Here is a 17,486-nt window from a genome sequence, read left to right on the forward strand (position 1 = left end):
CCTCTTCCAGAACCAAAAGTACGGATTGTTGAATACAGTCCCCCTTCGGCTCCTCGAAGACCTCCAGTTTATTACAAATTCATTGAGAAGTCAGCAGAAGAACTTGATAATGAAGTTGAGTATGACATGGATGAAGAAGATTATGCATGGTTAGAAATAATAAATGAGAAGCGGAAAAGCGATGGAGTGTCAGTTGTTTCACAAAATATGTTTGAATTCCTTATGGATAGGTTTGAAAAAGAGTCTTATTGTGAGAACCAAAAACAGGGTGATCATCAGTCTTTAATTGATGAAGATGCGGTGTGTTGTATATGCATGGATGGTGAATGTCAGAACAGCAATGTAATCCTGTTTTGTGATATGTGTAATTTAGCAGTACATCAGGAATGCTATGGGGTGCCATATATACCTGAGGGCCAGTGGCTCTGCAGACACTGTCTGCAGTCCCGTTCTCGGCCTGTAGACTGTGTGCTGTGCCCAAACAAGGGAGGTGCCTTTAAAAAGACTGATGATGATCGTTGGGGACATGTGGTGTGCGCTTTGTGGATTCCAGAAGTTGGATTTGCCAATACAGTTTTTATTGAGCCAATTGATGGTGTCAGGAACATTCCCCCAGCCAGATGGAAGTTAACATGCTACCTCTGTAAACAGAAAGGTGTTGGTGCCTGCATCCAGTGCCACAAAGCAAACTGCTATACTGCATTCCATGTGACGTGTGCTCAAAAGGCTGGTCTATACATGAAAATGGAACCTGTGAAAGAGCTAACTGGCAGCGGGACAACATTCTCGGTAAAAAAGACTGCCTATTGCGATGTACATACTCCACCAGGTTGCACACGGAGACCTCTAAATATTTATGGAGAAGCCGAAATAAAAAACGGTGTTTGTAGAAAGGAGGGATCAGTCAGAACTGCTAGGTCTACATCAAAAGTCAGAAAAAAGACAAAAAAGGCCAAGAAAACAGTGGTTGAACCCTGTACAGTTATGCCAACAGTATCTGCTCCTTATATCCCCCCCCAGAGGTAAGCAAACCATCTAAGTGAGAGAAACCTGTATTGTTTTATCTGCTTAATATTAAACCAGTGCTTTTAGGTGCCGACTTGAAGTTCTTGTGCGTTTCTTAGGCTTTCCTTAAAGGCTATACTCAGAGGATTAATGTAAATTATATACATTGTATTTCTGTGAAATTGCATTAAAAACACAGTAGCTTCCCCACAGAGAAAAATCAGTAAGTGGTCTGTCTTGTCCTCAGTAACTTTTTTTTTTTTTTTTGTCAGACCAAATCATGGAGTGTGCTCAGTTGTTGTCATTCACTGTACTTTTGAGAATTAACGACTGAATTTAGAACGGCATTTGTAGTTGACCTTCATATTAAAAAAACAACCAAGCTCAAGGTTAACTGTATTAATAATTTAGGAATCCGAACTTCTTTTCCTAATTTTAAGAGCCCCAAACTGAAAATTACATTTTCATATATAAAATTTGAATCTTGTTCATCTCACCTAAATTAAGTATAAACTTGTACTGTAAGATCTATATAAGCAGTACAGACAAACCCTCCAGGAAGTATTTTCCTTGTGGGGCAGGAAAACTTTTCAGGATGCTTTTCCTCAATTGGCATTTTTCTTTTTGCGAATACTATAGTGTTTATCAAGGCTCTGGATGAATTTGGTACCTTGGAAAAGTTAACAAGTGAGTGGTGGTAAATTAGTTGGTTAATGTGTTCTTAGTCATGGAACCTGAAATGAATGTGCCTTCCCGTTCAATGATGCTATCAAATATCTGTCCTATAACTTTAGTAAAATGTTTATGTTTGAACAAAAATTAATTAATGCATGTGACAAAGACTTTTAATCCTACTCTTGTCTTTGCTTACGAATTTATACCTTAGAAGTTCTTGTTAGGCTGATTTTTATATTAGAGAGTTTTTGGAGTTTTTGCAGGAGCTTTTGTTAGCAGGTTGGAAGTATAGAATCATAAAATGTATTGGGTTGGAAGTGATCCTCAAAGGTCATCTAGTCAAACTGCCCTGCAGTAAGCAGGGACATCTTTTCTAGAGCAGGTTGCTCAGAGCCCCATCAAGCCTGACCTTTAATATCTCCAGGGATGGGTCCTCCACTACATCTCTGGGTAACCTGTTCCAATGATCTACCACCTTCATGCTGAAGAACTTTTTCCTAATATCCAACCTAAATCTACTGTATATAAAGCATGAACACCAGAACTGAAATGGCTCTTTACATTTAACATGCCATATTTTTGTATTTCAGCAGTGGTGATTGGGGAGCTGGCAGGTGGCTCTAGATCTGGTGAGGCTAGTGAAGTGATGTGTCAGAAAACAGGCATGTTTCAAGGGATGTTTTCATAAGTAATAACAGAATTGGGTCAATGGAGATTTTTAATATATTTGTTTCAGTAGTTCAAAACCTCAGCATGAACTTCAGTTAGCTTAGAACAGTAGCCTCTCTTCTCAGATTTGAGTTGAACTGAGTTACAATTCGTTTAAACAGTGGAAATAATATGTTTCTGGGATTTGATCAATGACAGAAAGCTCTAGGGTAGAAAGGTGCTGTTTTGGCTTTGTGGAGTCTTTGAAACACAATATACTGGGCTGAGAATTACAACATTGAACTACCGAGACTAAAACCAAGTTTGTCTTTATGGACTATTTGTTGTGTTTTTAGCATTTACAACATCAATATGTTTGTTCACCCCTTGGATTAAAATTTGTACTGATTTAAGAATAGTAGTTTAGAAAGTTTCTCAAAACAGGCACAACTTCCATGTGCAGGTTCCTTGAACCCGACAGGACTCTGAATGCTCAGACAGTGAAGGCTCTTAAAATAATACAAATAAACCATGCTTTTTTTGAAAGCTGACTCTCACGTCTCAGGTAGTGGACAATTAAGGCTGGTTAAATTAATCTAAATAAAAACATGTTTTGAGATTGCAATTCTTTCCCATAATAAGTTTTGTTAATATAAGTAGCTACTTACTGACTGACTTTGACAAGCAGCCTTTAGCTCCTTTGTGGTGTTTACAAATATCAGATGATAGCACTGCTTTCTGTTATGATTTGCTTGGTAAAATGGTATTTTTGTTTAGTGATGCACTGCAGAAAGGCTTAAGTTGACAGTAAGGAACTAATAGTGTTATTTCAACAGGTACTGTTGTCTGCCAGAGTGGGGAGTTCATATGAAATAATTTGACTTTGTCTTACTAGGACAATCCTGATTGGTGGTGTAGTGTGTTTTGTCTTGTTTTTTTGTTGGGGTTTTTTTGTTGTTTGGTTTGTTTTAAAGCAAAGTAAGAAATAGCATGAACTACATGGGAGTTGAGGATTAGAATGTATGTTCTCAGTTGTACCTCTGGCAGTTCTTCCTATAGCTAACTTTCATAAAAGCCAGACCCTAAAAGGATATTATCATCAGATTATATTTTTTATTTTTCTTTTACAGTGTCATTAGATGCCAGGGACAGAAATATACAAACTCTTTTTTTTTTTTCTTTTTTTTTTTTTTTCTTTTTTTATAACTAAAGTTCTTTTCAAGACTGCAGAGAGATTCAGCTTTCTGCTGTTTATGCTTCTGTGTTACTGGACACATGTATAGTTCCTATATTCTGTATCAGAAGTGTAAAAAATGAGTACAGTTTAAAACTACTTTAAAGTTGAGCTTTATTATGAATTACTTGTCTTCAGCTGAAGGAGGCTCTTGCTTAAGTACTTCTTGTAGTGTGAATGTGCTTAGTCCTAGAAAAATAAAACCTGAATTAAAAGCAAAATAGAAACAGGCATATTAAAAGGAAAAGTGATTATGCTGCAGACCTGAATCTCAGTTATCTAATTTTCTTTGGCTGTTTGTTTTTTTTCCTTTAGAATAACTCCTGTGTGTGGGGGGGAGTAGATACATACTCATAAACTAATAATGAATGTTGTGGATACTTTTGCAGCATTCTTCGTATAAATGATCTCTTTCTCTAATCTGTTTTTTTTTTTTTTTTTCCATTGGAGGTGAAACATGATTTGCCTTTCCAGAGATCTCAAGGAAGAACAATTAAGCTATTTAAATTGTCAGAGAAGAAACGTAACACTCAGTGTTTAAACATTAGTGCTTTTTTCCTAAAGAATTTTAAATGGACACATTTTCAACAGCTCTGGAGAGGCATACGTGGAGATGTTTGGTTTGGTTTACTTGCTTAATAATGAATAACTACGATATGTGTCTCCTTCACATATAGCTAGTTCTTTAGAGCTAGTACCTGGAGAAGTATAGAAATAGCGAGGAGGAAAATACTTGGTGGATGTAGCCTCTGAGCACACCTGCTGAAGCTTGAGAAAAACCTTCTTGCCATTTATCTTTAGTTTAAGGTGGAGAGATTGTATGCAGTTTCCTTACCTGGATAGTGAGTGTATATAAAAGACTGGGCATTTTAGTAACACCATTTGTCGTAATTCTGTTTTCCAAAACACCTATCTTAAGTTTAGAATGTGTTAAAAAGACTGGAGTAAAATGACATACTTCATAATTTCTACACAGCTTTGTCACTCATGAAGTTCTGTATCAGCTTATCTGTAGGTCAGGTTTCTGTGCTACTGCCTTGAATGATTTTGAGAACTGCACAATTTTCAGTTACCAGATTTTCTCACACAGATGTCATACTCTAAACTTTTTGCTGTTGAATTCCATAGGTGTTTCTGAAGGCCTTTGACAGTGTTAGTCTGCATTCACAGATGATGCTTCTTAATTATATATGTGGCGTGTGGGTTTCTATTGGGGATTTGGTTTAAAGATTTTTAGGGTACTGAGTGGGGGGGAAAGTTTTTCAGTGGGGGAAAAGAATAAGAAATGCTGTTTAAAATTCAGCATAAAAAGACATTGAAAAATACTACTAGAGCTAGTGTTGCAAAAAAATTGAAAGATTAAGAAATCCATACTAGTGTCTGTTAGCTGTTTATCCTTGGATATACATGTATATATACTTTCACAAAATCATGTGGAAATACTTACTTTAATTGCAGGAGAGCATGATGTATGTATGCCTTGTGATTGTACCTAATAATTAGATGATGGAATCACCTAGATGAAGTGGAAGGGGATGCTAGCAGTCATTGTCCACTGATGTTCCTTGTAAGATTGATCAACCTCGAAACCTTTCTGATAACATGTGGAAACTACTCCTGATATCATCTATCATCTTTGCTTAAATAAAAAAATAATTTTGCCTAAATCAAGAAAAGAGCTACTTCAGTGTTGGTAGAGTTGCCTCAGTGGTATTAAAAAAAAAAAAGTAACGTCAGAGTTTTATTTTCAAGCCAGTTTGTCTTGATGCTGGTTGGGTTATTAAGAATGAATTAATGTGTTGGTGAAAGTATGGATTACTTCATAGATTGTAAAAGTGGATTTTGATTTTTAAGTAAAAAGAATAGGGAAGATACTCTTATATCTGGTATTAAAAGCTGCATGTTGATTGATGTCTGTGGGGTGACGCCCCCCTGATAAAAATCCAGAGGATGGAAATGCATTTTTTTTTTCAAAATGGAAGTAGGAAAATGCTCTACATGTAACTCCCCCCCTTCCGCCTATCCCCCCCATCTTCTGCTTATTTTGCATTTACAGGGCAAAGAAGCTTAAAACAGAAATTAATGCATTGGATATCTCTGTAAGGAGAAGCATTACTATTCTGAGGGTTTTGGTCTGCAATGATTATATGTGTCATAATGCAGTTATTAAAATCAAAATTCATGTGTTTGTATTTTTCAGTACTTCTGAGTTTCTCACCAGTTGTGTGAACTTTCATTAGGTTTTTTTGGTGGCAATTAGAGCATGTTGCGTCTTTTAAGTGCCATACAAAACCATGATTTTCAGAACACATTGTCCAAAGAACTGTCTCTTGACAGTTATGGAATTAGTAGATAAATACTGAGATTTCTTTTGTTATAGATAAAAAGGTGATTTTTGATGAATACTTTCTGCTGATGTTAATTTAGCCTTTTCAGATTAGATTTCAAAATCATGTGTGCTCTGGTTATGACTACTATAAAAAAAGAAGTACAGAAAAATATTTTGAGTAATTTTAAGGAAATATAATGTCTTAAGTATTATGCATAGGAAGTGGCAGAAGTAAATATATGCATGTGATTTTTCTGAAAAGACTAAGGAGGTTTTCCAGTGTGACAGGGTGGGGTTTTTTTTTAAATTGTTTTGGTTTTTTTCCTTATCCAAAGGTTTGGAAGATCAGAAACTTAATTGTTAGAATAGGAACAAAGTAACCTGTTCTAACTGACGGAGAATTAACTGAAATAACATAGCATTTTCTTAAGTTCAGGGTTCTACTTTCCTGTCCAAGAAAAATACTACAAGCTGTTTCCTCAAGGAGAAAAATAGATGCCTGGTTTTGGAGACATGTGAAGTAGAAAGTACTTTTTCTTACTCTTATTAAAATCAAATACTATTTAAATACCAGTAAATGTAGAATAAAAAATAGGAACTTGGAGCGACTTTCAGGCTTCAGAAGATGTATCAGTAGATAAAATATGTACTATTAGATTCTCAACCTGGCAGAGAAAGTCAAATTGAATAGCTGGAATTTTAGAACATACAGACAAAAAGGAATGACTGTGAAGGTGATGGAAAACTGTGTTAGACTAGTAAGGGTCATAATTTGGGAACAAGACATTCCCGTTTCTTCAAATTTTCAATACAAAGCTGGAAAATAGTTATAATTGGTTAAAAATCTATTTGTCACATGGAGACTGCAGATCTGTTTGTCACAGAAGTTTAAATGAAATAATTTTCAGTCTTTCAGGATGTGATATGTACTCTGTTGCATACATAGCTGACTTCTGCTAGTTACAAAAAAAAGCTTATCCTTTTGAAAAGGAAATAAAGACGTGGAAACAGATTCCAGTTTTTACATAGTTACTCACCTACCTGTGTTGTCTTTAAAGCTGATCAAAGCGGTTTGTTTGTGGTTTGTTTTTGTTGGGGTTTTTTTTAGTTAAGAAATCATACAGTAAGTTGAATTTTTATTGGGAGGGGGATATCATACAGACACAGCAACAAAAATGTCTCTACTGTTAAAACAAACAAACAAAAAGGTATATTGAAAGGCTGGTCTTACAAACACTGTTTGATAGGCAGCTGCTGCCAAAGGTTCTCTGTGGGAAGTGTAGAGTTTCATCTGTCCAAGTAGGCTTTCTCGTCTTCGAAAGCTGAAGTTCTTTGGATAGTTGTCAAGGCCCCAGAATTCATTCCAGTTCTCAAAATACACTTTCAAAGCTTTTTATTCTGTTTTTCTGCTGGTGTCAGTGGAATTACTATAATTGTTTGTATGTAATTTTTCTGTCTTTCCTGATTCCTCTGAGTCTGGCTATGTTCTGTGGAACTTCGCTGAGTGAGGCTTGAAATTCAAATGTTCTTAAACTCAGTTTACTTTGTTACAATTTGTTCACTGTAGGTTTTTGATGATTCGTTCTGACAGATTTTAGAAACATACCTCCAATCTTTGTGTTGGAAAATAGTGCTATTCTATTTGCCCAGTAAAGTAGAACATCATTTGATTGTTTCTGGGCATTACCATAGGTCAAGAGAAACTGGTAGTTTAGTGGTAGTAAATAAAATTTCACAGAGCGTAATTTAGTTTTGCTAGTCTTTTGCATGTATCTTTAATACAGCTATGTTGCATCATGGAAGATGCAGAATAACAAATTGATGAAACTGGAGGCTTAGGACAAGTATAGTAATTAAAATATTAGGTTTAGTTCATGTTTAAAAATTAATTTGATGTAGTGGGTATTTGATCTTACTTAATCTTACAGATTTTCTTATTAAGTTCCTTCTGCCTGAGTTAGTGTAGTAATACTGTCAAAATAGTATACATGCTTAAGGAAATTTGCTCTCCAGTTTGTATTTTGAAAACCTGAGAATGGGGAGATGCTATAGAAATCTTCATATATTGTAACACTAAAATGATATCTGTGGAGTTAAAAAGCATGTATGGTCTGTGGAGCGGTTAGTGGTGATTAATGGAAAAGTGGCTGATTAGCTCTCCTTGACTTTTTTACATTAAACTGCTGCATAGTAATTCACCAAAAATGCTGTTTTCACTTTTTCTTGTAAGCAGTTGCCATAGTTACCACAGTGACATGTAACTGAAAGTGGGAGAGGAAGGCAGTTGTGAGTAGGAAGAAGGAAGCTGTGAGATTGCGAATATGACGAGCACATCTCTTGTGTTGACAAAAATTATTTTGGCACTTCCTAAGATGAGGAACCATAGGACTGAATAACACAGCTTTCTCTGAATGCTTTGAGCAGTGCACTAAGAGTATCACCCTTTGCAGGGTAGATTATCCATGGAATGTCTCTGTGCTAGGAGAGAGTTAGTGTAGAGCAGCTGATAAATTACAGTTTCTCACCAAAACTGTTGTTTATTAACTTTCATTTTAAATTAAATTATTTGAGTCTGTCTTACCCTTTCTAAACAAACCAGTTTCCTCTCCTCATCCTTCTGTTGCTTTTATAAATATAGTCTTTTTTTAATGCCATACTTTGCACTTCAGCCTAAACTGTGGTTTCAGGCTGGGAACTGCAGATGCTATTTGAAAAGTTCAGTTGAAGATGGACCTTTCCCTTTTTAAAGAGAAGCAGGGAATTGTACAATACCTCTGTATCCTGTTTGTAGTGCATGTCACAGTGTTTTACAGTTGGATGCAAGTAAGACTGGGGAAGGGAAGTAGTACTGTTTTTCGCAGTTGCCTGTGGCACAAATAAAACAGTTTTGAAAAATGTTTTGACATGTGTATAGCCTTGGAATGTTGCCAAAAAAAAAAAAGGGGGAAAAAAAAAAAACCAAAAAAAAACCAACAAGAGGGAGTATTGACTGGTGAACTGGTGATGCCAAAACATCAAAAGACTGCAGTGGTCATCAGCTTGAAACCTAATGCTTCTTTTATGAGACCACTTATGTGTCAGCAGCTACTGAATTTCATGGGAACACAGCCACCTTTAAGAGTTTTCAAATTCTTTCAATGTAATTTATTTTAAATAACTGTTAAGTTGAGGGAAAAACAACAGACTGTGAACTACTGTTCTTAAGGCCTCAGAACAGTGGTTCATGCTGCAGCAAGTTAGTGTAAGAACTATTCTGCTTTGGGTTTAGCTTAATTGTGTTAATTGATTAAATCTTTTGAGAGAACAGTGCTTAAGCACTTAACATGGTCCCTATCAGGATGCTCCTTGGGAATTTTGTCCTAACAAATTCTCTGTTCCATGTGAAACTGGGACAGCAATTGCGAATGCTTCTTGGCTCCCTACTCGCTTTCTGTAGTCACTGTAGTTGTAGCTTTTTTCTTTTTTTTTTTTTTTTCCCCTGACGTGCCTGAAGTCAGTTGTGATAGAGTTACAGTCTCCCCTGGTAGTATCTTCCAGATGTATGTTCCTACATTCTCTTCTTTGTGAGCTGGCTTCAATAGTAGTCTTGTGCTTATTTGGCAATCTTGAGAGATATAAAAAAAAAAAAACAACAAACTTAAATAATGAGATTGCTCATTGCAATGAGATTGGTCTGTTTTTTTGAAGAGAAAGTACAGATTCAATTGGTAGACTTGTGTTTAATGTATGTTCTAAATATCTGATTTATTTAGTTTTTTATCCCAGTACCTACTATGCTTGACTTGCCTTTAGAAAAGAAAACACTCCAGAAAACTGTTCTTTTCTGATGTTCTTATAATTGGAAGAAGTTCGAAGGTGGACAGATGCCTTAGCAAAAAAATGCCTTTAAGGTGTTTTGTGTAGTTCTGGGTGGTGACCTAAGTTCTGTAAGCCTTGCCTGTGCGTGGGGGGGTTTGTCAGTGTAGTGTAGCAGTTAATCCTGTCTTGTGCAAGTCAGATCCTGGATTGCAAAACTGTAAAGCTTTCAAACAGCTCTCCCTTACCTGCCTCAAATATATACTTTTTTTTTTTTTTAACTCTTCAATAATTCTTTTTAAATTACATCTCTCTGTTGAAAAAAAGGAAGTGGAATGTGCAGCAAACTCCTTGAAGACATTAAAAAAATTGAAAATTCTAGTTTGAAAATGTAATTTCAACATTTAGAAATTTAGGTCAAGCTCAAGTAGCAGAAAGGAACTTGTTCAAGACTGGTGCATACCTGTGTGCCTTATTTCATGCTTGTGTTACACTCGACTGCAGTGAAGCTTATCTTTGTGAGTGAGAACCTCTTTCCCAAAATGGTATTGCTATCAAGGGTGTGAGCTTCAGTGGATGAATCATGTTTTATTTCCCCAAAACAGTTGTATTGTCTGTCAAAATTTAAAGCATTTTGAACAGTAAAAGTCTACTTGGGAATATCTGACTAAGCAAAAAGATGATCAAAAAACTGTGCTATATTTAGTGGGTTCTTAGGTTTTAACAGCAGATGTAATATCCGTGCTACATCAGTAAGAACATAGTGTAGAAGCTATGTAGATATATGCCATGTGAAGAACTTCTGACCTCTGTATTTTGAGAAATTAAGGGGTGTTTGGTGGTATATTGCCACTGCCGAAGTCTGGTGTCTAAATGAAGAAGTATGAACAGCCACTATGTGGTTTTATTTGGAAGGAAGGCAGAGCGGAGTAGATTCCTACCCCTTGTTAAGTAGTTTCTGCACTCCAAATTGTTTTCTGTTTATTTGTATTTTGAAAGTTGGAGAATATCTTCTGTGGACATCTTTCCTAAGCTTATTCTAGCACTTTATTATAGTTACCTATGAATACAATGGTTTGTTATGTGAATGGGCAAATGTACTTAAAGCTGTAATTAAAGATGTTTGCTTAGTCTTGCCACGTCTGATGGGCCTGAAGCCAAGCACCTTTCTTCATGTTAAGTTACAATTCTCTGATCTTGCAAAATAGATATATATTTGGCTGTGCTTTTTTTTTTTTTTTTTTTTTTTTCTCTATTCAGTAGGTTTTGGCTGTTTCCAAGAGAGATGTGAAAATAATTATTTGCTTTTGATTGCATTCTATAATTAATCGTAATTCTCTTGTGTTTGAAGTTTAATTTGGTCACATCAAAGTCTGTTCTGCATTGAGTCTTTGTGGAGCCTGCCTCTGCCCTTCAGTGAAAGACTTAAGAAAGACAGTCCTAAGTGCATCTGCAGACTTTCCAAGCTTTAAGTTAAGCTAAATTTTTTTGAGAATGTCTAACTGTTTTAGTTATTAATTGAAAAACAGTATCACTGAAGAACCGACAGACACAACGGCACTGTATTTTGAGGAAAACCTGTGTTTGCTCTGCCTTTACCCTGTGATGACTGAAAGTACTGTGTAGCTACAGTTAGCATAGCAGTGAGTAGACTTATAGCACTTCGCTTTCTATGCAGCCCAGAAAACACAACCAGAGGTAGATGAACTCAGAATAGACTTACCTGTATGTCTGTCTGAAAAATATAATTCAGGTTTCCCAGCTATTCTTGATTTTACTCAAGGTTTACTTATAGCTTTACATTTTGTTTAGTTATTTGACTGCTTTTCTTCTATCACTTCCCTGAGAAACTGCTTTATTCCTAATATTGAAAGAGAAAAAGCAGAAAGATACTGATGTGTATACGTTCATGATTTTTATTTAAATATCACGTGCTCTACAAGTCAGAGAATTAATTTAATTTTGCCTCTTTTGGTATTAAATTTTATTGAGGAATCCCTGATAAACTTGCTACTATCCATTGTGGAGTTTTACACTGACTGAAGAATTAACAGATTGATGTTGATTGATATTGTCCTTTCTGTAACTCTGTGTTACATCCATCTTGGGGAAATTGTTTTCTCTCTCACCAACTCACCCCTACCCCCAAAAGAATTAACAGTCTCCTTAACAGTACAAATAGTTGCTGCCTTGGGCCATTTTGTCTTAATTTTGCAAGGGCTGCCACCAGCAACAAATCCCTGGAATGTCACACAAAGACAAAGCCTTTTCATTCACAACCATTAACTTTTTAATTATTTTTTTTTTCGCCATAATTTCAAGATACTGTAGGCACAGGGAGTTGAAGATCTGTTTCAGTTAAACTTTTTTTTAATGTAAGTTTTGAGGGGTTAGTGTCACGTGTGGGATTGGGACATTTTAATATGTTATTATTTAAAAGATAGGATTCAAAGTTATTGCATGTGATTTTTATCCAGCACTTTCCTAGAGATTTTGTAAACACAGCATATATAAACAAGATCTGCATCTGTTAAAAAAACAAGTTTGGAGTAAATACTCATTAGTCAAGATATTTTGCTTAACTGTTTGTATTATCCTCTCTTGCATCTTTTCTGTGTGGATATTTTCATTGTATCTGTGGGGTAAAATCTTAAGTGTTCTTCTGGTTTACATTTTTTGTTTTTCTTATTTACAAAAAATAATATTAGTAGATCAGTAATACAATCTTTTTTGTTACATGTTTTTCTGTAAAAAGTTTGAAGATATGTTGTCTTTAAAATAAACTACTAATTCTGTGTGAAGATGGCAAAAAATTATCTGAAAACTTTTGTAGGGGTTTAGAGCTTTATTTATGATTTTATTTTCAGTAGGAAAATTATTCTGAAATACACATAAAGCTTTATTCTCAGCCCTGATCTGGGATTGCTCTTTAGATAATGCTCATTAAAAAATTGGTATCCTTTAGCTTTATAAAGTACCTTAATGTATTTGGTAGAAGCTATGGAGTCAAGCAGATGTATTTGATTATAATCTAGTGCTCAGAAATAATTGTACTGAAAGGGATGTAATTTAAATAAGTTAGTAATATGACAATCACTGCTGTTGTTATGTTATTCATGTATATCTCATGTTTAGCTTCCATAGACAAATAGGTTTTATGCTTTGCTATGAAAAATACAATATCAGTTTTTCCATATTTTAGATTAAATAAGATTATGAATCAGGTGGCCATTCAGCGGAAGAAGCAGTTTGTTGAACGAGTGCACAGTTACTGGTTGCTTAAAAGACTGTCTAGGAATGGTGTTCCTCTGTTGAGAAGGCTGCAGTCCAGTTTACAGTCACAAAGAAACACACAACAGGTATGTGATACACTTTTTTTACTTATAAGAAGTAATCAGAAAATCACTATAGAGTGAAAAATTAACCAGGAAATATGGGACAGAGTAAAAACTTTCCTCTTATTCAGGGCTGAGGGAAGTCTTTGCTTTATTCGTAAGTAGTATGACCTATATTGGAAATTGGGCATTATCTAATCCTTTTTAATTTGTGATATATGAAAAAAATATATATTTGTGCTTTCTTTTGTTTTGCTTAAAAGCTTCACAAAAATACCGTCACCAAAACTATCCTAATACCATTGTTCATTGACTAGTGTTGTGTTTTGTTGGAACTCATTCCTCAATGTCCTGTAAGTTATTAAGATAAAGAATAAATTTTATTTTAAATGCATCAAAAGATACAAAGCAATAGTCATCTTTGACACTTACAACTGAGAAAACTGGGGATTTTTACAGAGTAAGGGTTAGACATGCTAGTTTACAGTTTTCAAATTCAGATCCTTATTGCCCAGACTGTTTAGTAACAGAACAAAGAGGAAGTTGTTGATGAAATTCAAAGACGTGTTTCAACTTTTAGTTTCACTTTTGACATAGTTAAGTGGGATTGTAGACAAGTGTAGTTTTATGCTGATATTTTGTTCAAATAAAGTTCATCCTAGCTAAAATACATCTAAGTTGGTTAAAGTTGTTCACGTTTACCAGTCAGAATTGCTGTAAACCAGAAAAACAGTCACTGCAGATGTGTATCAGATTCAGAAACTGGTACTCTTCTGCTTCCCATTTTTGTAATATGAACAGTGACATTAGAGGTTTTGGCAGGTCTTTTATTGTTTTGTTTTCAAGTCACTGGGTGGCTCTGAAAATAATTACAACTTCTTTTATTAATTCTTTATAAGGGTCCATGTGTGTAGACCTTGAAATGCTGTGAAGCAGCATGATGTGGAAATTCTTACTGCATCCCAGTTACCTTTTTTAAATTAAACTGAAAATGTAGTTGGCTGTGTTCTTTCCATTCTCCAGGTGTTTGACTTCCAGTGCAATTGTTCCTGTAAAATGGCATCTATAACTTAACAATACATTTTATAATAATTTACTTGTATTAAATTGAGGGGTTTTTTTTCCCCTTAAATCTTAACTATTATTTTTCTTTGATTTGAATTGCTGTTTGCTGATTAAGTCATTAATTAATGTAGTCAAAAATACCACTGTCAATACTGCTTCCTAATTATTTGATCTTTTTCATGTGTGTTTCTTTTCTTAGCTTTTAATGAAAAAAAAAAAATTAATAATTCCCAGAACAATTGAGGTTGGAAGGGACCTCTGGAGGTCATCTGGTCCAACTTACAGCAGATTGCCCAGGCCCATGGCCAGGTATCTTTTGAATATCTCCAAGGGTGGAGTACAGCCTCCCCAGGCAACCTGTGCCAGTGCTCATCACCCTCACAGTAAAAAATAAAGTGTTTTCTGATGTTCAAGGACCTTCCTGTTTTTTCTCTTTGCGTGCATTGCCTCTTGTCCTGTCACTGCGCACCACTGAAAGGAGCCTGGCTCAGTCTTCTTTGCACCATCCCTTCAAGTATTTCTGTACATTGATGAGATTTCCCCCCTGAGCCTTTTCTTCTGCAGGCTGAATAGTCCCAGCTCTCTCAGCTTTTCCTCCTAGCCGAGATACGCAAATTCCTTTTGGGTGGAATTTAGGTGGAATTGACTTTGAATATAAATTGGCCACTTGTTTATCCTTCTTTCATCGCTTCTCTATTACTCCATTTTAATACTGTTTTTTTGGGTTGTAACTTCTGTAAAATATGTTGTATTCTCCTTTTATCTTTGATTAATCTTATAATTCTGTATGAGAAGTTTCTGTTCTGAGGAATTGTGCCTGGTAGGTACCTAATAATAGCTGAAATTAATTTATTTTTGGTGGGTTTTGTTTTGTTTTTATTTTAAAGATGAGCTTGAGTCCTTAAAAATAATAAAATCAAGTCTGGGGCTCCTGTGGCAGTGTAGACCTAGACTGTAGTTAGAGTCTGAAAAAATTACACTTGCTAGTTGATAGTTGGGAAGTACTTTTCCTGTTGAGATGTCATGATAAGACTGCAACATTTCTAAAACATTTAAATAGTAACTACCAAAGTTAAACGATTCTTATAATTGATGTTTGATTATAATAAAATAAGCCTTAGATAGGAGCTGTATAAAATCCCTTTGCCTATTTGCACTCCAGTACAAACACTATTTATTTATCTTCTTTTCTCATTTCAGAATTTCTTAAGTAAGAAAAAAGTGAAAATATTTTCTAAATTAATTAGAAACTATTCATATTGGTTTATTAAAAATTGGGGCACTTCTGATACTTTATTCTTAAAAACTTAAAATTGAAATAACTTTGTCTTATGAAAAGAAGCAGCAAGTTTCAAGCAAAGCTGAATATTAAATGATTCTGTTAATGAAAAATGTGAGGGTGGCTTTTCAGTGAGTAGCAAGTGTCCTGTGTATGACATTGTGTTTTCTTCATAGCATCTTCAATATGTATTTATAATACCTATTAAAGTAGTCATAACTGCAAAGCATTTGATGCATTAGTCATTGTTACTCCAAGTATAAGCCACACTATAATGAAGACCTTAATAAACAGCTGTGGCATAGCTGTGGTGAGAACACCTTAAAATCTTTGAGATATTATTTTGTTCATTTGTGTCTAGATGGGAAAATTCTTTTTACCTTATTTTATGTGAGAGGTCAGAACATCAAGAATTCTAAATGGTTTTTCAATCAATCAAAGGAACATAAACACTGATGTAATACAGATTAAGAGGAGATTTTTAAAAATTAATATTATTTTTAAAAATGAAATATTAAGATGAGAAATCAAAACCCTGAAAATCGTTTCAAGGTGCCTAGTGGAAGGTGGTTTTGATCTTTCTCTAATGTTTGTCTGCTTCAACAAATTTGGCAGGTGGGAAGTGTTCATAATTTAGAATCACTTCGTAATGAACATGTTTCAGAGCTCAGTTATGATAGCTTTCGAAGGTGATGTTATATCAACTGACAGTTCTAAAGGAGGCAAGAAGAGCTTTGCTTATATACTACTTCATGGTCTGCAGGAACAAGGAACCCTCTGAAAGAATGGTTTATACTGTCACTTCTCTCTCCACCTAGAAATTCAGGAAAGATATTGGAAATACTCTAATAAGTTTATATCTCCATTATTTTTTTTTTCTCTACTTAATACTTGAATAAAAATAATGCATGAAATTTAAGTGTATTAGTTTGTTACTGCTGTAGTGAGGTTGGTTTAGAAATGCTGTTAGGAGAAACAAAGCTAGAAGGTGCTGGTGACTCAGGTCTTATCTGCACTGAAGGTTTCAGTAAGAACACAAGTTGCAACTACTAAATGGTTTTGACTGATTGCTTTACAAGTGCCAGCAGAGAGTCTTAATAAGATTAATTATATTGATCAAGATCCAATTTCATCACTGTAATTCTATTTTTGTATGGCTCATATTAAATTACAGTCCCTGTAGGGAGTGAAGCTGTCGCAGTGTATTCACATCCAGAGTAAGCAGTGATTTGTTGGTACGCTGACGGCGTTCCTGCTAGTACGCAGGGACTGGTAACATACTCATGGTGGGAGATGGAACCGAAGACCAGTTCTCAGTTGATGCATCTTCTGTGTGTAAACTTACAAATGTTTCTGTCTTCCCTCGGTAAAAATAAATGTGTTAATTTTAGCTTTTCTAGATAATGTTTGGTGTTCAGCAAGAACAAAGTCCATGAGAAAATACTACAGAATTTTTTCCAATTTTTTTCTTGTCAGCGAGAAGAAACTTTATGGTTTTGTTATAGAAAGAAAGATTTGGAAGAAGAACTACCACGAAGTTAACAGGAACTTTCATTGACAGAAAGCTTTTGAACTCTAAAAATTCTGAAATGAACTCTCTTTATCCAAGCTTTTACTAGTTTGGTATTGTAAACCAGTGCATCGTGCTCCTTCTGGCCTGCCTAGATCTGTTAATCTAATTAAAGTGTACGTTGTAATAAATAGGTTAGGGTAAAGGCGGTTTATCTTAGCTATTTTAACTGTGTCTGCCAATGTTGCTTTGCATAGAAGTGTCAAAAAATTGGAGGCTTGCTGTTAATCCCCAAGCCAGAATGACGTTCGAGGAGTGTATGTGGGCGCAAAAAAAGGCAAAAAAAGGTACTCTTGATAGTTTGAGTCACAATTCCACATTTACACCTTCCTGCCTGTTTTATGGAATGAAATTGGTCAAACAACTGATTCAACTAAAAGAATTTTTATTATTATTTGTTTATTTTTTTTATTACAGCTGCACCTTCAGATTTAGACAAGTCCCTAAAGAACTGGCCAAGACCTGGTGTAACAAAGTAACTTTTTTTCCCTTGGTATCTAGGTTTTCTGACCCACCCTAAAACTAGTATGGTTTTGTTGACATAGGTTTCA

The 17,486-nt window shown here is 35.1% G+C and overlaps 1 protein-coding gene across 1 annotated transcript in view; it reads left to right on the plus strand.

Annotated features, from left to right (window-relative positions):
* BRD1 (bromodomain containing 1) overlaps window positions 1-17,486 on the plus strand; it is a 55,486-nt gene that overhangs the window by 369 nt on the left and 37,631 nt on the right. The window contains 2 exon segments of the mRNA XM_029083521.1: window positions 1-1,022; window positions 12,889-13,045. The exon segment at window positions 1-1,022 is cut by the window's left edge and continues 36 nt beyond it. Of these exon segments, the coding sequence (XP_028939354.1) occupies window positions 1-1,022; window positions 12,889-13,045 (1,179 nt within the window).

The sequence above is a fragment of the Antrostomus carolinensis genome, unplaced genomic scaffold (genome assembly GCF_000700745.2).
Source record: "Antrostomus carolinensis isolate BGI_N321 unplaced genomic scaffold, ASM70074v2 scaffold4662, whole genome shotgun sequence".
NCBI classification, from domain to species: Eukaryota; Metazoa; Chordata; class Aves; order Caprimulgiformes; family Caprimulgidae; genus Antrostomus; species Antrostomus carolinensis.